This window comes from Syzygium oleosum, unplaced genomic scaffold (genome assembly GCF_021117445.2).
Source record: "Syzygium oleosum isolate NSW1041296 unplaced genomic scaffold, Sole_v2.1 Sole_v2.02, whole genome shotgun sequence".
NCBI lineage: Eukaryota > Viridiplantae > Streptophyta > Magnoliopsida > Myrtales > Myrtaceae > Syzygium > Syzygium oleosum.
In genome coordinates, this window is record NW_026607486.1 from 19,675,352 (window position 1) to 19,702,452 (window position 27,101).

Consider the following 27,101-nt stretch of genomic DNA (forward strand, 5'->3'; position numbering starts at 1 on the left):
AATTTTTACCGTTAAATTGCTGATTTGGATGATACGTAGCAGTTGACGGGTGTTCCGGTTTGGGGTTTTACCCTCTGTTTGTTTATTTGTGATTTTTCGTCGTATTAATCCAATTTAACGGAAACTGACGGAGGATAAATTTGTTACGAATGTGCCAATTTAGAGTATTTATAAGGTAATTTTACAGATATATTAATTTTATATTTTTTTGGAATCTTTATAATTTTTAAAATTATTTTATTTTTTGACGAAACAATCGGACGCCTCTCGATTACGTGCAGTAGGCAAAAGATCGCAACAGTTTCCTCGTTCTCGATCTAGTGGGGGCGGGTCCTCCAGTCCCTCGCCTAATCCGGGCCCTACGCGGAGAAGAAAGGAAGGAACAGTTGACGAATCCGCCCCAATCTCGACCGTCAATCACGAGACGGGTCCGGTGGGGGCCGGGGGAGGGACCGACCAATGAGGGCCGTTGGATCCGGATGAAAAGAATCGCCCGTCGGTGACCCGACCACGACCGCGACCGCGACCACCACCCCCCCATCATTAGGCAGCCTTAAACCCGGGGTTAAGGGATTGACATTGCCGTCGTTCCCAACTGTTTGTCGAGTTCAGAGTGGCCTCGCTTCGCAATATAAAACCAGGCACGCAGATATATATAGAGAAGAGAGAGAGAGGAAGGGAGGGAGGACAACTGCCGTGGTCGTGTTGCCTCCTCGGTTCCTTCTGGGCTTCGTTTTTTGTCTCGTTATATCTTGCTCGATGCTCGCTTGCGTCGACCTTCTTCTTGATCTTTTTGAGTTGAATGTGTCGTCGTCGTCTACCTACCCCTATACGCATATGTATCCGGGTCCCTGTTGACATATGCGCGTGTATTTTGCTCCCCGGTACAGAGGAAACGCACGCGCGCACAAGCCGCGCACGGCGGGGGGGAGAGAGAGAGAGAGAGAGAGAGGCTGACGGTGGCGGGTCGTTCCTTCGTTTCTTTTCCTCGCAACGAGCGGGTTGATCCGAAGCCGGCTTTGAGTCGGTCGTGCGGTGGGATTTCGTCGCGGGGGGGTGTTCTCGAATGGTGAGGAAGTTTGCGGACCGGCGATAAGTGAACTGTGAGAGCGAGGCGTTCCGATGGGGAGCAACAACAATAGTTCGTCGGAGATGCAAGAAGAGCCGAGCATCGACACCGACAAGCTCAGCTACGAGATCTTCTCCATCCTCGAGAGCAAGTTCCTCTTCGGCTACGACGACCACAAGCTCTGGGTCCCCAAACAAATCGACCCGAAACCACCCGCCCCCGACGGCGCCACCAACAATAACGACCTCTCCTCCATCAAGAACCAGCGAGGCAAAATCTGCATCCTCGCCGTCGACGGCGGCGGCATGCGGGGCGTCCTCCCCGGCAAGGCCCTCGCCTATCTGGAGCACGCCCTCAAGTCGAAGTCCGGCAACCCGGACGCCTGCATCGCCGACTACTTCGACGTGGCCGCGGGCACCGGCGTCGGCGGCATCTTCACCGCCATGCTCTTCGCCACCAAGGACAACAGCCGCCCTCTTTTCCGCGCCGACGACACGTGGAGGTTCCTCGCCGACCACGGCCGGAAGTTCTACCGCTCGCAGCCCGCCTCCGGCTCGGGCGGGTTCCTGCGGAGGCTCCTGCGGGGGGGCTCCGCCGGCTCGACGGCGTCGGCAACGGCCGCGCTGGAGAGGCTCGCGAGGGAGTGCTTCAGCGACGGGGCGGGGAGGGAGCTGACGCTGAGGGACACGCTGAAGCCGGTCCTGGTGCCGTGCTACGACCTGACGAGCTCGGCGCCGCTCCTGTTCTCCCGGGCCGACGCGCTGGAGACGGACGGGTTCGACTTCCGGCTCTGGGAGGTGTGCCGGGCCACGTCGGCGGAGCCTGGCGTCCTGGAGCCGGTGCAGATGCGGTCGGTGGACGGGCGGACGCGGTGCGTGGCGGTGGGAGGGGGGCTGGCAATGAGCAACCCGGCGGCGGCGGCGATCACCCACGTGCTGCACAACAAGCAGGAGTTCCCGTTCGTGCGGGGGATGGAGGACCTGCTGGTGCTGTCCCTAGGGACGGGCCAGCTCCTGGAGGTGAGCTACGAGTACGACCAGGTCAAGGCCTGGAAGGCCCGGGACTGGGCCCGGCCCGTGGCCCGAATATCGGGCGACGGGTCGGCGGACATGGTCGACCACGCGGTGGCCATGGCGTTCAGCCAGTGCCGGAGCGGCAGCAATTACGTGCGGATTCAGGTACCGTCTTCCTCCTCCGCACCCTCTTTGAGATTTTGCCATTTTTCCTTTCTTTTTTTTTTACTTTCTTTCGACGTGGGTTTGCATTTATTTCGCGTCATTACGGGTTTTTGGCGGGGAGCGCAATTGCTTCGGATGTGGCTTTCTTCTGTGCTGTTTCTGGTGCACGAGACGAGACAGTGTTAGCCAGGCTGGTATGGGAGGGACGATGATACAGGGGACTCTGTCTTTTGCTTGCTTTGGTTATTCCCACACTTGCACGGCCTGTGCTCGCATTCGCGCGCGCACGCACACACATTTATGGAGTTGGAATTTGGAGCTGGAGCGGCCAACCAAAGGACATTGGAAATCGGGTTTGGTCGAGACCTTGCGAAAGCGTGCTCTTTTTAGTGTTTTTCAGTGCGGTACGTTCGACTGCAATTTGTGTGGCTAGCTAGATATCTCCCCCGTTTCAGGAGCCACCACCCCTTTCTTTAAATGTTGAAGACACCCTTCATTGATGGCTGTATGAGACCCTGAGCTCTGCTTCCATAACTCTCCCGTGGCTTCTCCGGTCAATTCATTTGCCCATTTGTTATCAGATTCACCGGGCGACCGTTTCAGTGTATATGGGCTGGAGTAGTAAGCTGATTAATCTAATTCATTGTCGATGCTGAATTTATTTCTGCAATCGGCATTTATCTAATGTCTACGCGTTCCTCGATTCATTAGATTTGTTTCTGCTAGTCTTGTACCGACTCCTAATACATGGAATAGCATTCTTTCGGGTATATTCTGCTCTTCATTTTCATTTAATTCAAGCCAGTAGAGGTGGTCCTCACGTCCCGTATGCATAGTCAGATGCTCACTGTTTCTAGATAGGCCAAAAAGAGAACTACTCTTTCCAGAACTAGCTCACGTCTGATAAATGAGAGGGCCAAGAGACTGAATTTATGTGCTGTCAACGTGCTGAGAGGATGCTTCTGATTCTCCTATTTTTGTGCTTTCTGCTTGTGGAGGCACCTTAAATCCAGTTAAAAGGAAGTGGGGCTTACCCTTTAAGTTGCATCTGTGGTACTATCTCTCAATTCTGCAAATATACTGGGACTTTTTGCGAGAGTGGTAATGTTTTTAGGTCCTTCCTCGTCTTTTTCTTGGGCACAAGCATAAAACCTTTTGCACATCACCATCCGCTCGTAGGAGCCCTTTCCGGTTATCCATGCTTGCTGGTAAAGTGTCCCATTAAAAGGAAGACACCTGCGGGTGCATATTGATATTAGGTGTCGCATCAAAGGGTATTGTGTGAAAAAGAAAAATACTGAATCTGTGGGGTATCTTCCTTTTTCATGATCGTGGTTGATGTTCCACGATGAATTGGTTGATTATACAAGAAAAATATAATGAGTCTATGTTAAAGTCTTCTGCCTTAGAAGAATTCATTCTGCTGATTGATCTGGTTGCTGGAATCTCATCATGCATTTAAAAGTGTTTTGCTTAGTAGTCTCGATTCTGATCGCAGAATCATAATTGTGTTTTTCAGGCAAATGGGTCCAGCATTGGTCGTTGTGGAACGAATGTTGATACAGACTGGAGTCCTAACAATGTAAAGATGCTGATAGGGATAGCAGAGGAAATGCTCAAGCAGAAGAATGTTGAATCGGTGCTGTTTGGTGGCAAGAGAATCTCGGAACAGAGTAACTTCGAGAAGCTCGACTGGTTTGCCGGAGAACTTGTGCAGGAGCACCAGAGGAGGAATTGCCGAATTGCTCCCACTGTTGCTTTCAAGCAAGCTGTTCCTAAACCCACCTAAACTTACCTCCGAACAATACTCGGACCGACGTAGCACAAGGAGGTAAGCTTTCCTTTTCCAAGCAATGTCAAGTAACTCCCTATCCAAGTTGGTGTGCATAGGTTGGTAAAAGTTTTTTGGATGCTTTCAGTGCATGAAAATCCACTCTTTCGGGTATCAATCTCGTAATGAACGTGAGCACATTGGCATTTCATTCCTCGACTTGAAGAGGCTTGATTGAACGTGAATTCAGTTAAATCAGCTTCACACTGGTGAACTGACACAGACATATACCCAAAGCTGAGGTCGCTCGTTCCTCTATCAAACTTGATAGCGACCATGGTTTCTCATGTTAATAAAAAAAGAAAACATTTTAAAGTGGTTGTGCTATTATGTGCGAGACTAATGAGGTTTTAGCACGGTTCTAAAATATGGGAAGTAGGTTTGAGCCCCTGTCAGCATCTGTTCTCTGTTCTTGTCATTTTGCTTTTGATGGGATTCAAGAAAAAGATCAAACCCGGTAACAACCGGTGGTTGTGTCACTGTTGTTCAAACAAGGGAGGCTACGCAGAACCTTATGCGGAAGGAACCTGGGGTTCAGTCCAATTCAAAAAAGAAAAAAGGAAGAAAGATGGGGTCAGGGGACCCCTCCATTGTTCCCTTACCGACATTGATTGTCCTCAAAGGGGCACTGTGGTCATTGTGTTGCACATTCTAAAGGACCACTGAGAGGGCAAAGTCGGGTTTTTCGAGTTCTCTCTCTAGGTCTGGCTTTTTGAGCATGCAAAGGCCAGCTTCTTGGTACGGGGTGGGTTTCTGGGGTTTTAGAGGCAGCCTTTTGATTTTCATCAAAATACTCATCGAGTCTAAAGGGAAGTCCCACCATCAAAAGGCCAAGTCACCCCCCCTCTGCTTTTCGTTTTCAAGCTCAAAGAAACTTTGGTGTTCCCTAATGCCTACACATGTGGCATATGTATGTCCATGCAAATCTTCTGCAACACTACATTGACCATTCCATGTTTGATTTTAGGGTGGATGGATTCGAGTAGAGTGCTTTTATTGATACGCCTAGTCAATTTCGACACTTTTCGTGAACTTTTTCCGACTTACTTATTTTTCATTTTCGATGACGGGAGAAACCCCATTAATTGGTTAAATCAATGGGATTATGAAATACCCTAAAACGCAGTTAAAATCCGGGTGGGTAACCAATCTCTTCATTTTTCTTCGGATGGAGCTTTACCTTTTAAACTTGTGCTCTTTTTCTTTGATTAGCCTTTGCTTACTTGAGTAGCCTCTAATCCATTCTCTTCCTAAGACAAGTTAGTATTGTCCCTTGGAGCATGAACTTATTTTTCATTTTTGGACGTGAATGGATCGAGAAAATGCTCTAGAGAGGGGAAAAATAACATCAAAGTGTCGGTGCACTTTTAACCCAAAACTGTACCAAGAAACATTCTGGAGACCTGGGTCCTTGACGGGACACATGTGACTTCTGTTTTTGGTCCCAAAAGAAGAGAAAGCAGTATCGTAAGTTTGAAAAATCTCGGTGAATTTGGCTCTGTTGCAGAGCCCGATGTATCTGTGCAGGCCCTGTGCTTACTACTTGCTGCTCCACCAGATTTCAAGGCTTTCTAAATCCACTTTTGTGCACTTCAATTTAGGGTGCTTGTTGGGTGCTCTTTTCTTGTAATGGTGGACCTGAAAAAGACGCTTAAGAAACAACTTTGTTTCTTGCTGATATGCAGGTTGCAGCAAAAGAGGCCAAAAGAGAGGAGAATCCAAGAGGAAAGGAACAGAAGCTACAGTCGTCAGCTTTTACTTTTCAAAGGGATGGGGATTGAGTGAACAAAAACAAAGGACAAATTGATTGTAACAAAATTTGGGGTTGGGAATATCTCAGTGGGATACTTTGCCTGCCAGAGGACCGGCAGTGTGTGTCCACTTTATAGCTTTCTACAAAATAGCAAGTAAGAAAGTAAGTAAAACCAAAGTCCAAAGAAGAGCTTCTTCTCTCTCTTCTTTCTTTTCTTTTTATCTCTTGCTCTGTTTTCTTTGGGGGGTTTTGCAGGTCAAACAAGTATCACCTGCGAATCTCCTTTTTCTTCTCAGTTTGAATCTTGGAGGGCGATGTTGCTTTCTGCGTTCTTCATTTTGCCCTGCCACCTTTTTCAGATTTCCCTCCCTATTTTCATCGTCCACTCTCAAGGGGGCTTGAGGGGGGTCTTGTGACTTCTTTAGATGATCTTGGGCTTGTTTTCTTTCTAGATACTTTCTATTTCTGGGGTTTTGTCTTCTGTAGACATATAAGTAAGTGGTGAAAATGGCAGTTGAGCCGTAGCCACTACCTTTGTTTTTTTTTTGAAGCAGCCAGAGACCATGTCCTTCCCTCAGAATTGAATCATCAATGTCGCCCAATTCACGGGGACTCGGGTGCTGGACACTTCTGTATGAGTTTGAAATGTTACCCCAGAAAAATCCAAAAAAAAAAAAAAGAAGGAAAGAAAATGAAAATCTATGTGTAAAATCTCTCTCTGCTATTGGGGTCCTTATGGATCTTCCTTTTTCAAAGCCCCTTGTGATAATTCATCATCTTTAATGGTTGTTTTGGCAAGAACAGTCCTTCCCTCCCTTTTTCCTTCTGTTTTATATGGAGTATTTTTTTTTGTGTGAAATGACCGTAGTCATTGATCATGTGTATCCGATCACGGTGGTTAGAGGTTTGCTTTATGCGCGATTGGCGTTACATTAGCATTCTTGTTGACCCATTACTGATTTCTCAAACGGCAATCATGCTTATTGACGCATTGTTTAGTATATGAACTTTGTAAATCAACGGTGTTATATTTTCGCGTAGTCTTTTTCCAAAGTGCATGATCGTCGGTACCACCTTACTTTGTCCCCCGCCTCATGGAAAGAGCTCTCAGTCGCTTCCGCATGCTTTGCTCCGCCACTTTGGCAGCATAATGTGTGCAAAAAGATAAGGGAAATGAGAAAATTAAAACATAGTTTAGGCTTCAGAATATGTCTCCCGCTGCTTACTTTATATGCATTGAAAGACAACCGCGTGCTTCTACAACTACCAGAACTGGAACTTCTTGCGAGAGTCGATAAACTACTCAAGCTAGAAAACAGATGACCCGAGACATCTTTTATCGCTTGCCATTATGATTAGGTTTGCACCTTTCCAACTCAACCTATGGTCAGCATTCCTATCATAACCCGATTAAGATAGCATTCTCACTCTCGAGGACAAAAAACGAGGCTGAAACGAGGTTGTTCGAATCGTCAATTATTAAAGAACCGTTTCCTAATCTGAATCATCGAACGTCTAATGTAGGCAGCCTTTTGACGGGGTAAGATCGCAACATGTCTCACCAATCACACGCATACCATACATTCCATGAGGGACGACCCTAATTGCATCTGTACGTCCCCAAGAGAAGCATATGCGACTGCAGATGCCAAGCTTCCTCTTAATAATGGAAATATATGTGGCCATAAATTGCTTGGCATGGCTTGATCTGAGGCAGGCAGGACTGGATCGGACAGATTTGGTACGTCAAGAAACAATGTGACCTTCCTCCTATACTTCCTTCTCACCCTCTTTTGCCTCCTTTTAGCCTAATTCTTCTGGCAGCATTGTATTGTATCTAGCGACGACAGAGCCTTCATGGTGTCGGTCGGTCCTTTCGGGATCGGTCATGGATCGGACAACAGACATGCGCCTACTCATTTCGCCGTTTGTTCTAAAACTTGTAAGGAAATCGGGGGCCGAATTGAACATTGCTCGAGTGCTGTGTCCAATTGCTGAATGCTGACCTGAACCAGGCTAATTAGCGTGGTGATTGAGACAAAGGGACAACTAACACACACGAAACTCCGAGGAAATCACGCGGGGTCAATTGGCTTTCTACAAAGGTTGTTGTTGCCTTAGAATGTGGAGCTGCCTTAGGTGAAGTTGACAATAAATCCATTGCATTCCTCTATTTCTAAGTGATCCAATGTCAAATCCTAGGTTTAGCCTCCCTGTTTCATACTTTCCGCCCAACCCAATTAGCATTATCGTCAATCGCTGGACAACATAGGCCAGCCAGCTAGAATCACACTCTGTAATTTCTACTTTTGGCCACACCCACACAAACTTTGACCATGTAAAAGTACATTATCAATGCGTTAGGTTTATAGATATGTGCATTCATAAGAGAGACTTTTTGACTTTCGGTTTGTCAGAAGATAATGGCTTTGATAGAGATGTGTGCAACGTCTCTGCTTGAGCAAAAAACTTCCTCTACATGCCAATAGATAATAGAAGTCCTTGGAAACTAGAAAAATGAATTGAACCAACGTTCAATTTAAGCTCACTATTGTTGAAATTGCGAATTGCACGTCAATGGTCCCGAGAAAGGAATGCACGCGATTGTGTCGCATGGCGCACTCACATTGCACCTCCTTTCTCGTGAACTCAAATTGATTGCTCGTCGTGATAATTGGCTACAATTGTGGAGATGGATTGTTTTCACCCTTAGGTAAAAGAAGATGTCGCGCACTTTTTGAGATAAAAAAGCATAATAGACACTTAATTCCTGATTCCTCTTGATAGAATTCTCCAATTATGTCCACCAAAAAAACTGTTACTTCACGCCATCACATCAAGGCAAAGGCCCCCGATTGTCGGTGGTTGGATGAGTCATGGACCTTGATTAATCAACTTAATAATGACTAAAGTTTAACAAACACCCCCAAAGAATTAAAGCAATGTGGAACAAAGTGAGATAGATATGGCCCGTGAATTGAGCTCTTTTTTGATGTGTTGGTCCATTACTTTTGATATTATTAGCATCATTTAGTATAATTATAGATGCTAAGTACACACAGATATTCCCAAGTTGCCTTCTCTTTCGTGGGTCTCCTCTGCTTTTTATGTATGTATCGAGTGATGGGGACATTCGGCATTTGTTTGGCGACCATTGCTTGGCCTCCCTTATTTTCCGGTTGCATATTTCCTTGTTTATTATAAGATGGTGTTGGGTCGTCTACCAAGTACTCTACTCAACGTTAATCCTTCTCTCTTCTTACGCACGAAATCTGTGTAGTCCATTAGGACGCGACGTCTATAGACTAATCTGATTTAATAAGGGAATGATTGGTCATCTGTTTTGCCATTGGCATACAAGATTACTTTCACATCTGATCAACATGCTGCTCCTTCTCTGATTATTCGTCCATCTACTTCAAGAGATGACTTGACTTTGAACTTATCCGAAGGGACAGAGGCAATTCCTCAGCCAAGAAAGAGTTTGACAACTTATAGTTTTATCCATGTGTAGTTTGTTTGATAATTTCTCGTCATATCGAGGGATCGAGCCCTCGGCCCCAAGTCCACCATGTCCGAACCCCACTCCCACTGAGTACATATTGTAGAGCAAACTTATTAGTATCTTCCGGATAGAAAGGGAATCGGAACTTTCGATTCATTCCACTTGCATTAGATAAGGCTACATAATCGGTTGGAGAGCGCAGCTCGTTATTTTGAGTGGAGGATGCTATGTTTGAACAAGAACAAGGTATGTACAGGATTAAGGGCAACCTCAAGTCCGTTCGTCCATGATCTTGGGGGTTAAATATGTTCAATTTCAAACAGAAAGTACGATCTGCATTTTATGTTTAAGAGAGCTTGTATCACGACTTTTAATTGGGTCGTTCCGTATGTACATAAAAAGTTTGGCGACTCCAGTTTCAGTGTTGCGGTGCCTCAGGCACGAGCTAGTTCTATCAAAGCTTCTTTTTTTTTTTCCATTGTCACTCTGCATATTAACATTGAGCTAAAATAAATTTATTAATGATGAAAAAGTAGTTAATTATTGGAAAAAGTAGGTCTACCTACTTATCGCATGAATGGGTTTGTTCTACAGTATCGAATTATTGCACCATGGAGTCAGGAGTCTTGAAAAGTTTTCCTAACGAAAGAAAAGCATACCACACCAGGTTTCATTTCCTAGTATCCATTCACTGTACATGCTTGGCCTGCTTAATAAAGAGATGGATAATGGAGAAAAATGGAAGAATAATAATTTAAGCACTTATTGGGAAATAGTTACGTATAAATCGCACAAATAAATGTTTATTTCATCAAATCAGGTGCAACAAACTCTAGCATGACAGGGATAACTTATAAGAAGAAAGCTCAAACACGATGATTTTAGAGTTTATTGTGCCTGTCACAAATACAAATCAGAAGAAAAATACATGAGTAAGAAAGGGTCCAACTACAAAAAGGCTAAGACAACATTAAATTTCCCCGCCATAGGGAATTACCGAGGATACTGTATTCAGGCTGAACCCTCGACGGCAGAGATGGTTTCACAACTGGTTTGCTACCTCCTCTGAAGGGGCAAATTCAATGCCTCTCCGAGCACTTGACAAAGACAGAGAGTCCTGCAGCTCAGGATTGATGGGAAAGAGATGGCATTGGGCATAGTGCGCCATCAGTTGGTCGACGAGCACTAGGGCAACCATGGCTTCTACCATTGGAACCGCTACATTCAAACAGTAAATGCAAAAATTAATTATCTTAAAGGACATTTCACCCTTTCTGATAATCATCATTTTTAAGCAATAGGAGCTCTAAAAGCAGTCCATCTTATTTCAAGAGCGAGCCTTGAACAGTAGATTATAAGAGCCTCCGAATATAGTTTGCATATAGGGTTACCACTTAACAAAGGCATAATCATGGAAATAAATTTTAAAGGACAACTACGAGGGAACAGAACAGATAAACTACTGGAGACATACCCCGTGGGACGACACAAGGATCATGGCGACCACGGGCGATCAGGTCTGTTTCTTGTTTCTCCCTAGTAACTGTATGTTGCTTCCTCTGTGGATACATCATAAGATGGAAAATGAAATGGTATTAGGGCAATGAGAATAATATCCTACAAATTGATACGTCAAGCATGGCAAATCTTGCGGATGATGTCCAAAATGGGGAACTAAGAGCTAGCCCACTGCTTACAATGCTCGACATCAATACAAGACCTCAGCACAACCGCAACTACAACCGCAGTGTGTGCACATTGCAGGCAGGCAGGCTTGCATGCTTGCCCGCATCTGCGGTGAGTGTGTGTGTGTGTGTGTGTCAGAGAGAGAGAGAGAGAGAGAGAGAACTTACTCCAATAGTAGATGTTGGCTTGAAAGCTACTCTCATGTTTATAATTTCACCATTGGATATACCACCCTGACAGTCATGCAAGAATACCTCCCTGAATCATTTTCTCGCACATAGAATAGAAAAAATGCTAGAATTTCAACCCCATCTATTGAGGAGGACAATTCTGTATCAGAGCATTACCTGTATTCCACCAGAGCGATTTGTTCTTGTCCTGATCCTTCTGTTTTCGTCCATGCAGAATTCATCATTATGCTGGCTGCCAGTCAAATAAGTTCCTGAAATTTATGATAAAGCATTAAGGACACTTGACTAATTTAAGTAATCGCCCCCATCTAATCCATATATATTCCCTCCAAAGCACAACTGCTGTACCTGCAAACCCACTGCCAAATTCAAAGCCCTTGGTTGCAGGTAAAGACAAAGCAGCCTTCGCCAGCAAACCTTCAAGTTTATCAAAAACTGGTGATCCCAGCCCCTGACATCAAGTTGCAAAGTCAATAAGCTTTTAATGACTCACCATAACGAGAATGTGTGTCGTGCGCGTGCGCATGCGTGTATGTGACATCAGGTAGCATCTGCATATTCTCTTTATCTATACATGCATATCCAAAACAAAGTAAAGACAGCGTATTGATCATCTTCATTAATCATTCATTCAATGTCTTTCTGTAGAGATGTGTCTAAAAAAAGTTCTTACACGTGGAGCATTCCTAACAATGCATGTAACAACGCCACCAACAGAATCCCCTCTCACTCGAACAGCATCAATTGCAGCAATCATCTTCTCAGCATATACAGGATCTGGGCACCTAACGATGTTACTCTCTATCTGCCAATATACACGACAGGTTTTAGCTAGTTATGGCAACATATCACAACCAAGGCAGAGTCATCCAGAGAACAAGTAAATGACAAAAGAAGTAAACTGGAATCCCCATATCCTTTGCATTAGGGATTGGAGCCACACAACTTCCCCTTGATGTTAGAGGTAAAATCCAGATTGCAGATCAGTGCATGTCGCAGCTAATATTATGAAGTTCTCACAACATATAGATAACTCGACTATAGTTCTGCTGTTAATAGAAGGGAGTATTTGTAAATCATGACTAGCTCAATTACTTGCATACACACAAAGTAGCAGCTCCACCTTTTCCATCAGAAATATAGCAAGGAACTCCTGGATGATGAGATTGAGTTGCAACAATAAATTCAAAAGGAAAACTTTTTGGAACGTTTCTTAATTTATTTATCATCGCTAGATATGGAACTTGCACCAAAATTTTGGGTTCCCCCAAAATATATAAAGAGTGGTCATTTATACCTGATCGAGAGTCAGAGTTTCATGATCAACTAATTCTTGTGGAAGTTCAACATCATGGACTTGAGAGACATAAGCAAAAACCTGAAGACAAAATTATGTGAAGCCTATATTAAGAAAAAGACAAGACAACAAGAAAATCTTTATGATATCAAAGAACATGCTTGAGAATCTCAATTTAACATGTGATGGGTTATGCTGCTGCCCAGACAAGTGGCCCCCACTGAGGTCGTCAATGAATCATAGACATGTGAATCCAACATAAAAGATTCCACACCAAATGAAAAACCTTAATCTAAGCCATGTCTCTCTTCTCTTTGTGCTCTTTGCCACCGCACCACTACCTCCGATGGAGGTCGTCCTTCCACTGTCTTGCAAATCGTTATCTTTCACGAGCCAATGACTCAGCGCCAATGAAGCTGTCGACCAAAGAGTCAGTGGCTCTTTTGTTGGTGACAGGGTTGATGCTAACTCCATCAAGAAAGGAGTGACCTCTAGTGGTGGATGTTGGTGGGAGGAGCACAACTCCAAGACTTGGTCACAGGCAACAGCATTATGGTGGCCATTGGTGAAGAAGAGAAGGAGGTGGTGGGGGTGAAGTTGAAGGATAAAGAAAAAGGGAAGGAACCAAAGAAAAAGAAAACAGAACAATGACCCAGGTCCTCTTTTTTCCTTTTTGATGCATCAAAAATACGAAGGAGTAATTTCTTCTTCATAACATAGGAAGGTGAGCGAATGAAACGTGCATATTAGGTTAGAAAGAGAAAGTGAGGAGAGAGATCAGTGTGATGTGGTTGCCTACTGAGCAAATGTTGTCTTACGACCATAGGTGGATGAGGATAAGGTCGCATCAATGATGAACTGTTGCTGCTGCTATCTCCCCTTTAACATAAGCTACTGTACATAATATGCATGGACTAAAGTAGAGATAGTCTAAAATCCCATAACGCAGTAGACCAGAAATCTCAGTCATGAACTTTTAAAACAATCATCATTTCCATAATGTAGAGAGAAAATTTGTGACAGCAGATTTTGTGCTCATCATTCCAAAAGAACATTTCGGAAACAAAACATATGATCCTGCACGTCCACTTTAACACCTGCCTACATGAGCACGGTTCCATCCACATAAATTCACACGCAAGCACAGGTGACAGTTAACACAACACAAGTAATTCGAATTACCAAGTAAGAAAAATATTCCTACAAGGACTGCTCTCACATTGAATTGAATACAATTTACTCACAAGCTTCTCCAGTCTGTTACATTTTTCACTTGCTTAACGAAACTCATGCAAAGTACTAAAGAACATTATGATAAATATGCCAAACGATTACAAAAGCAACATAGAAAAAGAAACAAAAAATCAAAGCAAATGTGTCCAGGTTCTGAATCATAATTTTTCATCTAGGGCAAAGAAATTAAAGAGTGCAGAAAATGAAGGCACCTCAGTTCCTGAAAATTCCTTAAGAATCTTTTTAGCAATTGCCCCAGATGCAACTCTTCCAATTGTTTCTCTTGCTGAAGATCTTCCACCACCCTGGGAACGGAGATTAGGAATAAAGAATGAGAGTTAGCTTCAACACATCAGTGTTTTACCAACATTTGGCATCAGACCTTTATGGTCAAAAAACATTACCTGAACTGATCTCACACCATATTTCATATCATAAGTCGCGTCTGCATGAGAAGGCCTATAAGCTATTGACATTTCACTGTAATCCTGAAGAATCAAAAGGCAGATAACTTGTAAACATAAGGACCAACTGCAATAAGAAGATTATGAAAAAAATAATCAATTAAAGGAAATCAAAACGCAAGTTGGCATCTGAAGAAATTTGTAGCAGGTTTTGGACAACGTACAAAGCAAACGGTGTATGTTTTATATTACAGTACTATCAACTAAAATAAAAACAGACTCCAACTACTTCTTGGACTGTTTAATAGTTCCCCTTTTAGCTACTTGACAGGCAGAAACAAGATGAAAGCAGATCGATTTCCAGCATCAATAGCATATAAGTTTCCCCTATGTCGGTAACAAGCATTGTCATGAGATTAAGTCAACATAGCACAAGATATCCCTTAATACAAATGACCTCAATGAACAACATAGATGCATCGGAGCTAATTCTATCCTCAATTCAACCAAAAGGAGATATCAATTCTTCCAGATAGTTCAAAGCAAGCAATCACAAACTCCTGAACACATCCCTTTTCTTCCATGCTAATCAAAACAAACATCACAGTATCACCCATAATAGGATACTCACATGGCCTCTCTGATCAGTATTGGGAACTAATACCATGATCGGTGTCCCTGTGGTCACTCCTGCAACCAAATTAAGCAAGCTTCATATTCACTGTAATTCTAAATTAGTAGATGGTGTTTTAATCTGGAACAGACCATTAAATTCAACGAATTGAAAAATCTGTGCATAATGATCTAACCATCAGAGACTCCTGAATATATTCGGCATGTATCTGTCTCTTTTCTGGGGGTAGTGATTCGGCTCTGGCCAGGTCGTCTGGATGCATGAGAATGAATTTGTTTATGGAAAACCAACAATCAGATGGTATGAGATGATACTTTCTACAACTCGATAATCAGCCGAGATAGCATGATCTCCATGATTGACACAACCCCATTATTTTCTTAAGCTTGAATGTATCAACTGCAAGGGCTCGAGGCAAGGTACCTTCTGTCAAGATCTAATTGGAGATCAGCTTCTGAGAGGGGCAACCTGGGAGGGCATCCATCAACTATACAACCTACACCACCTCCATGAGATTCTCCAAATGTGGTAACGCGGAAATGAGTCCCAAAGGTGCTCCCAGCAGCCTTTATCTCTGCAAGCATTCCGAGGTGAGATCTGTCTGAGTACAAATTCCACAGAAGGACTTCCACAGCACAGCCAGGTTTCCAATTCCTATATCCTCAACCATACAATGAGGAAAACTAATATACACCATACTCTTTGAGTCTGACAGCTAGTAGAAAGACAAACCCGCAAGCAGGGTTTCCATTTAGTGTAAATTTGTAATGCCACATAAACGAACGACCACCACAGACTAGGACTGCTAACCACGAAATGAGGAAAACCTCATCGATATCGTCCAGTCCAATGTATTATAGGATCAGACATACGACATATCTTGCAGAATTCCACACAAATGAAACCAAACCCAGCACCAGAAAACAGATTCTGCTAATCGACAACCAGGATCAGTGGCGACCCACATATCCAAAACTGAGAAAGATTAGACCTTTGTCAAGATAACGTCCATACACCCACACCACGAACGCGAAAACGTAAATAATTTCTTTCCTTTAGCTTAGCTTAATCTATCCGACCAAGATCCTTCACACACACGCCCACCCACGCAGGCACGCACGCGGGAAGACACAGAGAGAGAGAGACAGAGAGACTAACGGAGCTTCCTGGAAGATGAGGTGCGGATCAAGAACTGAAGAGAGGGTCGTCTGCCGAGATCCGAGGCCGGAGAGCCGAAGGCGGAGACGGAGTCGGCAGCCGAAGCCCCAAGAAACGGCTTAGCCAATACAGAAGACGCCATCGAATGCCGGGCGTGTGTGTGGCAACTCCGCGGGAACGAGCGAGAAACGAATTGGGTCGAGAAGGGAAAATGGAGGGTGCGCAGGGGAAAGCGAAGCGGAGGGTGGCGGGTCAATTTGCAAGAGACGGGTTCGGCACAGGAACTGCAGCGTTTAGGCAACTCCACCTAACCCCGCAGAGTTGTTACTTTACTGCCCATTTCTCTTCTCTGCCTTGCCTTGCCTTACGAGTTTTTGGTTGGTGGGGAAAGGGAGTGGGGGGAGGATCCGATCGCGCTTTGGTGCAATTATGGTATGGTTTGGTTTGGTGTAGTTGGCCACATGAAAGGAGTCAACTCGAACTTGCGCGGCGGGTGGCACTCGAATTTCTTCACCAGCAGTATGAGCGGGAGAGGCGTGGCTTTCCAATCTTTGAGGGCATGATTCGACCAAAACAAACAAAAAAACACAAGATCTTTGAGGGCGGGATTGACCACCCGTCAACAAACGGATAGAGAATTGAATACATAAAGTCGATTTTTTTTTTCGATTTTCCTTTTATTTTTTTCTTATTTTCCTTGATTTCTCCCTATTTTTTCTCTTTTTAGACTCCGTTTATTTCGTGAAAAATATTTTCCGAGAAGACTTTTTCTTCATTTTTCTTTCGCTTGGGAAAATGAATCAACAAAAAATGTTTCTTCAATCCAGTATTTGTATTTGTCTTTGTGACAAAAAGACCAGACTAAACGTGATGAGAAGTATTAAATTAATTAAATATTAAATCATGCCTTCATTTTAGAACCGTTGCAGTGGTCCTACAAAATCTCATAATGTCCTCACAATGATTAATAACAATTTAAGATAGCATAGAAACGGGTGCATATCATTACATTACATAACGCAAGGTTGCATTTTTCACCAGGAAAAACATGACATTACATTACATAGGAACGAACGAGCCTAGGAGTCTTAAACTCTAGGGAAGTTGAGTTCAAGTATAAATTTCAACTAGACACATTTAGTGGTTAATTAAACCGTTCATCGACGTCCTTCACAAGCGCTTCCTTCTCTCCATCATAGACCATTAGACATGCTTTCCTTCGACTTGCCCGAGGGAGACTAGCAAGAGTCCTGCAAATCATCAGCACAACACCGTCTTCACAAAGTTAAAATCGCATAATGTCACGAGACAATTCTTGATCGAGCAACATCCTTAATATCTAGGCCTTTAGATCCTTCAGGTGGGCTCTTCCCTTCCCTCAAAAGAAATATAACCAAAAAAAAAAAAAAATCTACTCTAGTGCTGTGCTTGCCTCTCGGTGACCGGTTGATCATTGGCGCGCGGTCACGGACCAAACAAAATCGGGAGTTGGGCAGGAGACCGAAATATGTCTGAAATTCGAAGAGCGCTGAAAAACCAATACGGAACTGCTGAGCGAATGTGTGCACGCTCGTTTTTTGTTTAAAAAAGCTTGAAGAGAGATTTGGGAGTTGATCAATCCACCCCTTTCTTTAAGAAAAACAGAGGAATGAAATGTTGGGGCATTGGCTTGGGCCATTGCCTGATCGCATGCCGCTTTTCGTTTCGGTAATGCAAGCAGATAAAACAAGAACAGATGATAAGTAACCTTCGCTTGAAAATAAACAGATTTGTAGTTTCCTTGGTTTAACTTGTATGCATTTCAGACACTTTGGATATTGATACCTTACCATTTCATGGGCGTGCAATCCTGGAGCTATACCTACATGTGCTCAACTCGTGTGAGCCCAATGCATGTGAACAGTCAAACGGCTCAATCATTGGGTAGGCCGAATACAAACGATAATTTTTCATCTTCTTAGAATCACCGGACTGATACAAGATCAGGCTTGTTAGAGCACATAAATCCATGTAAATTGCTCTCTGAAAGTGGGCAGTATATGACATTCTATAGTCACACATGCCAATAGACACATTCAACAAAAATAACTTTTGATTAGAATGAATACATTCTTTATTGTTTCACAAAATGAATGTATCTTGTTTTGTCAATGAATAACAGGTTAAGGCACACGACCAATTAACAGACATTTCTACCTATCACCTGTGGAAGAAAAGAGGGGGAAATAAATTACCAAATTCTCAGCATTACTGAATATCCACCACCGCCTTCACCGGTGCACGGGTCTTCAAATTCATTTCCTCGTACTCGTCTTCTGGGTTCGATAGGGCAACAATGGCCCCGCCGGCCCCGATCGAAGCTTCATTCTCATGTATCACGACTGTTCTTATGACGATGTTCAGATCAAACGTCTGATTAATAGAGAAAAAACCGATCGATCCCGAATAGATTCCTCGAGAGCAGCTCTCCAGAGAATCAAGAAGTTCCATAGACCTCAGTTTAGGCGCTCCCGTCATTGAACCACCTGGAAATGCAGCTCTAACACAATCAATTGCACTGACATCGCTGCGCTTCTTTCCACGTATCGTACTCACCATGGTATGGACTGTGGCATACGACTCAACATCCATCAGATGAGGTACATGAACAGAACCGGGTTCACAAACCCGACCAAGGTCATTTCTGAGAAGATCGACAATCATCAGATTCTCAGCTTGATCCTTTTCACTGCCAAGCAGGGGGAAAGAGAGAGAGAATCAGCTTTCTAATAAAGAATCAAGCACTACCAGCGAACAGATGAACAAGTTCATTTTTAGAAGTATAAATCTAGCCTTCCTAGCTTCCTAGATGTAGTGTCGCCTGCAGAAACCCGACAAGCCATATAACATCTTTGTGCACAAAGTGACTGAAGCCAATCATTTGGACAAATAAAGTCGAGTTACAATTAAGAATTTTATTCTGCAACATTTTCCTCCATGCAACCAACCAGCATATACATATTATGCAGACCTACAAAGACAACAGTAGTGAAGATATTGAAGCTGTTGGGTATTTATAAGCAAAAACTTTACCTGTACTCCAGTTGCAATTTGCGCTGTTCATCTTCCTCTTTCGTCACTCCCCGAGCTACAGTACCCTTTATGGGCTTTGCCTCCAAGATACCATTTCTATCCAACCGCAGAAATCTCTCGGGGGAAGAGCAGCAGATGTGGAGATTCTCCTTTGAAAAATTAAGCCAAGCAGCATATGGTGCTGGATTGCTTTCTCTAAGGTGAAGGTACAGTTTCAAAGGATCCATCTCCTCAACTTTTTTCCTTATTTGGGTCGTGAAACATAACTCATAGCTTTCTCCATCTTTTATATACTTCAAGCACTTCCTGACATCTTCCATGTACTGCTCTTTGGATTTCTTGGCACAAAAGCCTGCTTCACAGGGGGAAATGATCGTGGACCCTGTATTTTTGTTCTTTGGTTCATCTGTAGGAGCTGTTCTTAAGGTAAGAAGCTTTTCTTCTGTATTATCCAGCCATGTTGTGCCATGTGTGTTGCGGTTATGTATTGACATCAAATAAACATCGTCATTCAGATGATCGACCACTACAAGATTATCAGCAAACAGAAAACAAGCATCTGGAGCTGTTGACTTGTGACGATTAGTTGCTGCACCACATTCTACTTTGAGGTTATACCTGAGATGCGAGAAGACATAATGGGTTAGTCCACAGACAAAGTAGAGGCAATGAAAGGGAATAAAAGAGTACGAATGTGCATAGATACAGATATCCTTCGTAAAACAGGTCACATGCACATTCAGAAATGTAACCATTTTCTAATGGAAAAGCACTAAAAGCAACAAATAAAGAAGCATTCCAGAAACTTTTTTAACTTCAATCATGATTCAGAGATAAAGCCTGATGGCAATATTTAACAGACATCATACCCTAGGTACCCGACAAATCCTCCGTAAAACTCAAATGGTAACCCTTCAAAATCTTTTTCTTCACAATGAAATGATAGAAGTTCCTACAAGAAAGGACAAGAGAAAGCAGTTCATGAATCTGGATACACTGATTTAGCAAGAACACGTGAAGACACAAAACGAGTAAAGAGTGAAAACTGTTTGGGCTTCTTGACAAATCGATAAACTACAAAGCTTCAGAAGACTTGTCATTCGGCGTGACACAGAGAACAACAGGTAAGGTCAATCAATTAAAATAAGCTTATTCGAATTTAAACATGTGCATTCAAATCTAAGTAAAGAAGATGGTGTCAAACTATTACGACTCCATTCTCCTAAAACAATGAACTTATAAATTTGCTTTGTGCCCACTCAGATCTCAGAGAAGATATTAGATATACCTTGTTCAAGAAATCAAGGAAACCTTTTTCCAAGTATGTACTACTAGCATGGTCCTGAGCATCTTCAACTGATAGATAACCTCCACAATGAGCTGCATCACTGTCCAAAAAAAGTCAAAAGAATAAACTACACCACGGACATAGATGTTCAATTATCACATTTAATAGATTATGACTCGACCGATAGACGAAAGAGATAATTGGCAGATAAATTAACATGAGCATCATCATGCATAAGACTAAAGGTCAAAGCAAATTACAACTCTACTTTTTTATGTTAGGGGATGAGATTGTCGCTGATCCATACCTTCTGTCAGCCAATCTAAATGTCAGTTGCTTCCAAAGAGGTCCTCCTTTACCCCCCATAAATGAAAATCTAGCTCTTCCCTATAGAAAAAGATGACATCAGACAAACAAAAAGCACCAAAATAAACCAAAATCTTGATAATGAAGATGCATGATCTATTTCTAGAAATCCAAGTGGCAGCGTGGCCATATACAAAGGATGAAATGAGAAAATCAAAGAACCAAACTGAAAAGTGCATTCTTCCTCTTCAAGACAGACAGACCTTCTCAATTGAGGAACTATCCAACCAAAAGGTGTTCTCAGCCTTGTCACCAGAAAAAAGTTCACAGAATATGTTCTTGGCTCCACCAAGTCTAGCAGCCAAACCTTCTAACCTTCTCCATGTCAACTTAAATAGCTTCATGTCAATGGTTGTAGGTGACGTCCCCAGATTTGACATACCAAGACAGTTCCTCTCGTCCAAATCATACACTGGTCTTCTGCTTCTAGTAACCTCTTGAAGCAAGTGATCGCCATTAATCTCCACAGAGGGAGCATTTGTTAAACGAACTTGTCCTGATATATGATTAGCGTGGGGCACCTGGATTCGCGCTAAAAAAATTTTACTGCTCAGAAATAGATAAAGTCAACCAAAACGATAATAACAAGTTGTCACTAATAACACTCAAAAACAAAGGCCAAAGAAAACTTGAATCTTTCTTCTGAACAATGGCAACATATTACATAAGGGAGGTAAAAAAGGGAGTCTCAGACAAACCTTCCCCCAACAACCCAAGGAAAAAGCAGAATATGTACAGTTGCTCGAAATAAGTTCCCCTTACCAGTAAAATGAGCATATCTCCTTCTGAAGAAAGAGGAGCCTGATCTCAACCAATAATCTTCTGTTATTCGCCTGAAATTCTCGAAAATCTGTCTCCCATGACAAGTTGCAACACTCTCTGGGTGAAACTGGAAATCAGAAAGGTCAGTGGTGTGATAAAAAAGACGCAGTACATTTGTAACTTTTTTTTGCTAGAAAGTACATTTGTAACTTGTACAAGAGAGAACCTAAAGCACCTGCAAACCATAATGAGGCCGAGTAGAATGCATAATGGCCATAAGGACTTTTTTGCTTCGTATTTCTTCGGAATGGCTAAAAGGCCAAGAGTTTTCATTTCTTATTTCTGAAAATAAAGTTGAGTATCCTTCCCTGGTTTTAGCATAGGCATCTGGAGAAACAACATTGTTCTCAGGAAAGGAAAGCGCATCACTAGAAGTGGTCCATGCTATAGGGACGAGTTCTTCAGGAAGCGTTTGTGCATCTAAAACAAGGGAATGATACCGAACCACCTGTGAGCATGTGCCATCAGGATTCAGCAAAAGCTGTAGCAGAAAAAAACCCACTCCACTTGGCCTTTTCACATTTTACTGGAGAGGCTAACCTTAAATCCCGAGTTTCTACCAGAAGGAATGTCATGAAACAGCCTGCTACCACTATGCTCGATCTCACTGAAGCAAACAATAGATAGTGTGACAAAGCCACCAAATTGCATCTTCTTGTTAAGAAAAATGAAGATTGACTAATAATTGCAAGAGCAAACATTAAGATCATGATCCGGAAAATTCAAAAGGTATGCCTCCAAGATGATGAACAAAAAGTCCTCAATAGACCAAAAAGAATCATACAACCTGGCAACCTTGTGAAAACATACCTCAAGCGACCATGGACTGGTTGAGATGCATGTACAACTTTTGCGCCATGTACATAACCCAAAGCCTATTGAACAATAAGTCATCAAACATAAGCATGTGCTTTGCTGCAAAAATCTCACTTATTATCATATTGGAAGATGCAAACTCATGTGAGACATCAGCAGATCAAAAGCCTGGTTTGGCATACGGACAAGTGAATGCCATTCTCCACATCATAAAGAAATGCCTAAATCCAATAAGGATTGGAGCTAAATTTATCGTCTCAGACAATAGAATAGTGAAGTTCAAGTAGATATAGACGATATCAACATCTCAACACTAAGACATGCCAAACAGAGTTACGAGTCAAATGCAATGAGACCAATTAAAGAGCAACCACTTGTCAACGAGCACACAATGAGAGACGTGAGAAACACAGTAAGTCATGCATGGGAAACTAATGGTAGTATTGAAACATGATTTTAGCTCTTCAGTGTCATCTAAAACAAAGTGTAAGATGAAACAGAAGAGTGAAATAAATTCATACGAAGCCCATAAAACTTTAGCTTCACAATAATAAATAAAGTTGTACGCATAATCTACTACTGACATTCAAAGCGTCGAAACAGGCACTACTGGGATGGTAACTAATCTCTAGCCAGGATAAAGTTGGATTTGGATGACAATCTCTAGACTCAAACAGGCATCTGCACGTCACTGATGAATTAGATCAGAGATGCAACAATAATCAAGAAACAACCTGGTGTCCAAGGCAAACACCCAAAATTGGTATGTCCGTGCACTCAAGCAACAGCTGAAGACATATTCCTGTAAGATTCCAAAATTTATCATAAGTAGTGACGAGCTCAAAATATTGCTAGTGACAATAGAATAGAGTACCTTGACGTGTGAACACAAGAGCAAAGATTACCCATCCCTATTTGATGTTGCTTGAACTATAGTAGAAGTTTATCCAAATATGGTTCACCATTTGTTCTATCGTTGCTAAGGAGCCTGAGGCAATCCATCTTGCGCTTCACTGAAGAAAACGCAATAGGCCCCAAAAAGGTGCTTCGCAACTTAACCTTTAATTACTTTCTCTCCACCTAATAGAGACATGATTATACCAGATTCCTAAGTTCTCTAATATATCACAAGCACCAGCAAGGAACACTTCACGAAACATCAATAGACTATGGATTCTTTCACTGACTTTGCTTATTAGCTGAAGCCTTTTCTGTATCAAAGTCATTTACCCTTCTAAACTTACGGTTTTCTTCTTTCAAAATTTTCTCTATTGATGTCAGGCAGTAAGGCTTCTTTCCCAGTTACATAAAACTAGCATGTCATGATCAGTTCAATGCCTTTCTGGTATCGACATGAAGTGCAACACCTCGTTGCCAGACTCTAACAGGAATATCTAACAACAAATACTTAATGAACGCCTCCTTTTATGTCACAAAAGCTAGTGACTATGATGTTATTCAGAATTTCGAAGCTGAAAAAAGATAAATAAAACAAAAATTATAATTTGCATCCACCATACCTACATCTGCAGGGCATGTTGGAGAACCAGGTCCGGGTGATATAACTATATTATCAAATGCATTTTCCTCGTATAAGTGGTGATATATGTCCTTCCACGTCCAACTATCATTTCTTATCACGACAGGAGGCACTGCGACAATAAACAACCAAAAGAAAATGAATCAATACAAGCCCCTATTTTGGAAAGACTAATTTGTTCATGCATGAACAACAGACATCAACTAAAACCAAAAACAAAACCTTGAGAACATAAAGTTCATACAGTATCCGATGCCTTTACGATCTTTCACCTGTGCAAAACAGTACGGATTGGCCCATTCAATCTTGAATGTCATTGTATTGGGGGCTTTCCTAGAGGGACATGCAACTTGATGTGTCTACTCCTCATTTCTAACCAAAAAAATACAATCGAGACATTTGCAGTTACTTCTAAGGTACTAATAAGACATTCTATTGAGTTTTCCCAGAAAGAACACCGCTTTAGAAGTTTAATAAGAACAAAACTAGTTTCCTGAATTTTCATAAAAGAAATGATTTCAGCAGTTTATTGGTTTGAAAGCTCATTGAGGTACTACATTCACCATGTAGAATTGATGGAGAAAATGAGAAAATAGTGGCCGCATTCGCAAGAAAATTATTTCCCTAACAAAGGTCCAAATGTCTTCACAAAAGTCAAATACAGGTGAAAATAGTGGCTGCATTTAGACACGGTTTCAATAAAATTATTCTCCTAACAAAGGTCCAAATGTCTTCACAAAATTCAAATTCAGGTGAAATGGCTCAAAGACTGTTCATTGAGTCTAGATACAGACACGGTTTCGATTAAATTCCTTTGAAGCATGCCTAGTGACCGTCCAAGTACCCTCTCCATTAGCCCCAGTTCATATCGGCATCTAATCGTTTTTTTTAGCTCTTTTATTAAAGTTTCGAGGGAGGGAAGGCGAAGTATATTTCATAGCAAATGAATGAAGCAAGGTAGCACCTTCTGTGAATGGGATCATGAAAGAATGACAGACAGGTAGTGATATTGAACTGGAACAAGCACACAATGAAAAGAAATGACTTACCCCCATTGATAACTGATAACTCCTGGTAGATGTTGTATGTGTAGCTATCATAGTTGTCAATTAACAATGTCCTCACAAATTCCAGCTTCTTCGGATGCTCCTCCACCTGCTTCTTTACCACAAAAGATCCTTCCAAGTGCCCAGGCATTAAATGGCTACATTTTATCACGTTCTTGCTTCCACGATGAGATCTAGTTCTCCTCGTGGATCTACCAACCGTTAAAGCCGGTTTAGGGTTCACGTTCACATGATGTAGACCCTCAACAAAAGGCAGTGTGATGTCTGAGCGCCGTGGACACTGACTAAGATTCATTTCCTCCCAAGAGTGTAGAAGCCAATCAAGAGCACCTGCCCTTAATTAACTTGGCAGTGCTCAGACTTGACTTACAGCTAGAAATTGAAAACAGAAGAACACATCTGCATTACCCACACAGAGAAAATTTGCAAGTTAGGAACCAAGGATAACTTTCTTTCCCCACCGATACAATTCCTACAAATTTTACGACTGACAAGAATTTCAATCAGAGAGGCACAAATGTACAATCACACTCATTAGAACAATGAAGTTGGACAATGCAACAAACGATGAAAACACGACATGTCAAGAACCGTTTAGTATTCACAAACACACACGTGTTAGAGGGCCGCCTCTTCCATCCCGCCTTGAGTTATGACTCTGCCACAAAAACGAGGGGCATGAGAATGTCGCCTACCCAGAGAGCTCAGTGTCGGGCAAAAGACCACGACACTTGCACTCCTGGGAAACCTTCAACGGCCACGTTTCTGCATCAAAAGGTCGCGTGCATTACATAGAATCCAGGATCATGGAAATGAACGGCAATCAGAAATCGAGTAATAATAATCCTGATGGACAAGGCCACGAGTAAGCCCTGTCCACGAAGGGAAGTCGCATTCCAGCACTACATCCCCAGGCAACAGTATCCAGCCAACCGGGTTAAAAGTGTAGAGACTAGCAATGAACAAGGAGGTCTAGGAAGAGAAACTGGTCCAACCCAATTTCTCCTCCTCCTCCTCCTCCTCCTCCTCCTCCTCATCACTCCCGCCAAAGTTTTGTATCCAACACAGACGGCGGAATCAAGGAACGCATTAAATGTTCCACGACCCAACATAAAACCAATTCGGATCGAGGGTTCCCGCTCAACCCCACATCTAAAAAACACAGCCCGTCCGAGCTCGAGCGCCGCAACGAGCGCGTGCGAGCACGTGCGCGAGGACAAATCTCGCACCGCACAGAATGGTTACCAGGAAAGCGAAAGCGAAAGCGAAAGCGAGGGCGGATCTCTTGCATGAAGACAAAAGGAATAATCCCAGAAAGGCGGAGGTCAGGTCACCTTTGCGCTCGATGCACGAGCCCCGTCCCCGGTTCAATGCGCTCGCGAGAGAGAGAGAGAGAGAGAGAGAGAGAGAGGGAGGGAGGGGAATGAGAGGCGCGGAAGAGGATTCGGTGGGGGTGGCGAAGAGGCGGACACGGAAGGTAGGGAGGGAGTGGGGCCGCGGCTCGGGCCTTTCGGGTGTGGGTGGGGGCCCCGCCCGGTTGATACGGGGACGGTATTGGACCGCTGCTAGTCGCCAGCCGACCTTTTCCCGTTTTCGCTTTCCCCGAGCACACCGGGGCAACAGCCCCACTTGACTTCTACAATTTTGTTCGGTATTGTTTCAGTCAATATATAGCCATCTAACTTGCTTTTTAAAGTTCGTGATCCCATCTCTCGCCCTATTCTTTTTCGAATAACGCGAAGCTGTGCCCACATCGAAAACCCGGCCCGACTCGACCCGTTAACAGCGGTCCCATGTGCCATTATAAACCTGAGCAAAATAAGTGTATCTTGTTTTGTTAATGAATTATCTTCCGACTTGGCGCTCCCGTATATGTAATACACAAGAAGTTGAAAGCAAAATGTACAAGGAGAGAGAGGAAAAACCTTTAGAATCGAAAAAAGGTCAAATCACGCAAATAAAAGATGATTCACTGGATTTTGATTGCACCCGGAAAAGAAGAAAAAGGCTCCGTGGCGAAATCGAATGAAAAATAGTACAAAATCGGGATCAGAGTCAGGCATGATCCTCCAAAATCACGTAAAAAATATCTAAAGTGTCATGAGATCACGAGTGACCATCGCCTGCGAGACTTCCCAATCATCACGGCATAAATCTCTCCCTCTCTCTCTGTGTGACTTTGTGTGTACCG

At 43.0% G+C, this 27,101-nt stretch overlaps 3 protein-coding genes across 8 annotated transcripts; 1 reads left to right on the top strand and 2 right to left on the bottom strand.

Annotated features, from left to right (window-relative positions):
- Nucleotides 1-676: 676 nt before the first annotated feature.
- LOC115673229 (patatin-like protein 6) lies at nucleotides 677-6,126 on the top strand. Of its 2 annotated transcripts, none has more exons than XM_056308603.1 (3): nucleotides 677-2,247; nucleotides 3,767-4,065; nucleotides 5,771-6,126. In XM_056308603.1, exons 1-2 carry the CDS (start codon nucleotides 1,123-1,125, stop codon nucleotides 4,034-4,036), a joined length of 1,395 nt encoding a protein of 464 aa, XP_056164578.1. In that variant the 5' UTR covers nucleotides 677-1,122; the 3' UTR covers nucleotides 4,037-4,065; nucleotides 5,771-6,126. The 2 variants fall into 2 exon arrangements, with proteins under 2 accessions (XP_056164578.1, XP_030451193.1); XM_030595333.2 differs by having other exon boundaries at nucleotides 678-2,247; nucleotides 3,767-4,078; nucleotides 5,764-6,126.
- Nucleotides 6,127-10,121: 3,995 nt separating this feature from the next.
- Nucleotides 10,122-16,358, bottom strand: LOC115673230 (chorismate synthase, chloroplastic). 2 transcript variants are annotated; one of them, XM_030595336.2, is made up of 13 exons: nucleotides 15,940-16,344; nucleotides 15,205-15,355; nucleotides 14,957-15,033; nucleotides 14,779-14,837; nucleotides 14,148-14,231; nucleotides 13,956-14,048; nucleotides 12,511-12,591; nucleotides 11,887-12,018; nucleotides 11,562-11,664; nucleotides 11,370-11,464; nucleotides 11,190-11,255; nucleotides 10,811-10,895; nucleotides 10,122-10,554 (listed from the first exon to the last, which is right to left on the bottom strand). In XM_030595336.2, the coding sequence occupies exons 1-13, from the start codon at nucleotides 16,079-16,081 to the stop codon at nucleotides 10,379-10,381; spliced, it is 1,344 nt and encodes a 447-aa protein (XP_030451196.1). In that variant the 5' UTR covers nucleotides 16,082-16,344; the 3' UTR covers nucleotides 10,122-10,378. The 2 variants fall into 2 exon arrangements, with proteins under 2 accessions (XP_030451196.1, XP_056164548.1); XM_056308573.1 differs by lacking the exons at nucleotides 14,779-14,837; nucleotides 14,957-15,033 and having other exon boundaries at nucleotides 14,148-14,274; nucleotides 15,940-16,358.
- A 1,655-nt stretch (nucleotides 16,359-18,013) lies between these two features.
- LOC115673227 (aminodeoxychorismate synthase, chloroplastic) lies at nucleotides 18,014-25,850 on the bottom strand. Of its 4 annotated transcripts, none has more exons than XM_056306830.1 (14): nucleotides 25,606-25,846; nucleotides 24,893-25,309; nucleotides 23,824-23,955; nucleotides 23,038-23,105; nucleotides 22,298-22,362; nucleotides 22,028-22,094; nucleotides 21,663-21,935; nucleotides 21,428-21,554; nucleotides 20,869-21,197; nucleotides 20,607-20,686; nucleotides 20,300-20,399; nucleotides 19,881-19,963; nucleotides 19,012-19,629; nucleotides 18,014-18,667 (listed from the first exon to the last, which is right to left on the bottom strand). In XM_056306830.1, the coding sequence occupies exons 2-14, from the start codon at nucleotides 25,203-25,205 to the stop codon at nucleotides 18,187-18,189; spliced, it is 2,736 nt and encodes a 911-aa protein (XP_056162805.1). In that variant the 5' UTR covers nucleotides 25,206-25,309; nucleotides 25,606-25,846; the 3' UTR covers nucleotides 18,014-18,186. The 4 variants fall into 4 exon arrangements, with proteins under 4 accessions (XP_056162805.1, XP_030451191.1, XP_056162809.1 ...); XM_030595331.2 differs by having other exon boundaries at nucleotides 25,524-25,846; XM_056306834.1 differs by having other exon boundaries at nucleotides 24,893-25,282; nucleotides 25,606-25,620.
- Between the last annotated feature and the right edge of the window lie 1,251 nt (nucleotides 25,851-27,101).

Excerpts from the sequence above, each read along its gene's own strand:
- LOC115673230 (XM_030595336.2), bottom strand. The coding sequence starts at position 16,081 with ATGGCGTCTTCTGTATTGGCTAAGCCGTTTCTTGGGGCTTCGGCTGCC. Across the intron at positions 11,465-11,561 it reads ATTTGGCAGTGGGTTTGCAG|GAACTTATTTGACTGGCAGC; the intron begins GTACAGCAGTTG and ends CATAAATTTCAG. Across the intron at positions 10,555-10,810 it reads TCCTTGTGTCGTCCCACGGG|CGGTTCCAATGGTAGAAGCC; the intron begins GTATGTCTCCAG and ends GTTTGAATGTAG.
- LOC115673229 (XM_056308603.1), top strand. The coding sequence starts at position 1,123 with ATGGGGAGCAACAACAATAGTTCGTCGGAGATGCAAGAAGAGCCGAGC. Across the intron at positions 2,248-3,766 it reads GCAATTACGTGCGGATTCAG|GCAAATGGGTCCAGCATTGG; the intron begins GTACCGTCTTCC and ends TGTGTTTTTCAG.
- LOC115673227 (XM_056306830.1), bottom strand. The coding sequence starts at position 25,205 with ATGAATCTTAGTCAGTGTCCACGGCGCTCAGACATCACACTGCCTTTT. Across the intron at positions 23,106-23,823 it reads AACATGCCCTGCAGATGTAG|GAATATGTCTTCAGCTGTTG; the intron begins GTATGGTGGATG and ends GGAATCTTACAG. Across the intron at positions 18,668-19,011 it reads AAATTGCAACTGGAGTACAG|TGAAAAGGATCAAGCTGAGA; the intron begins GTAAAGTTTTTG and ends CCTGCTTGGCAG.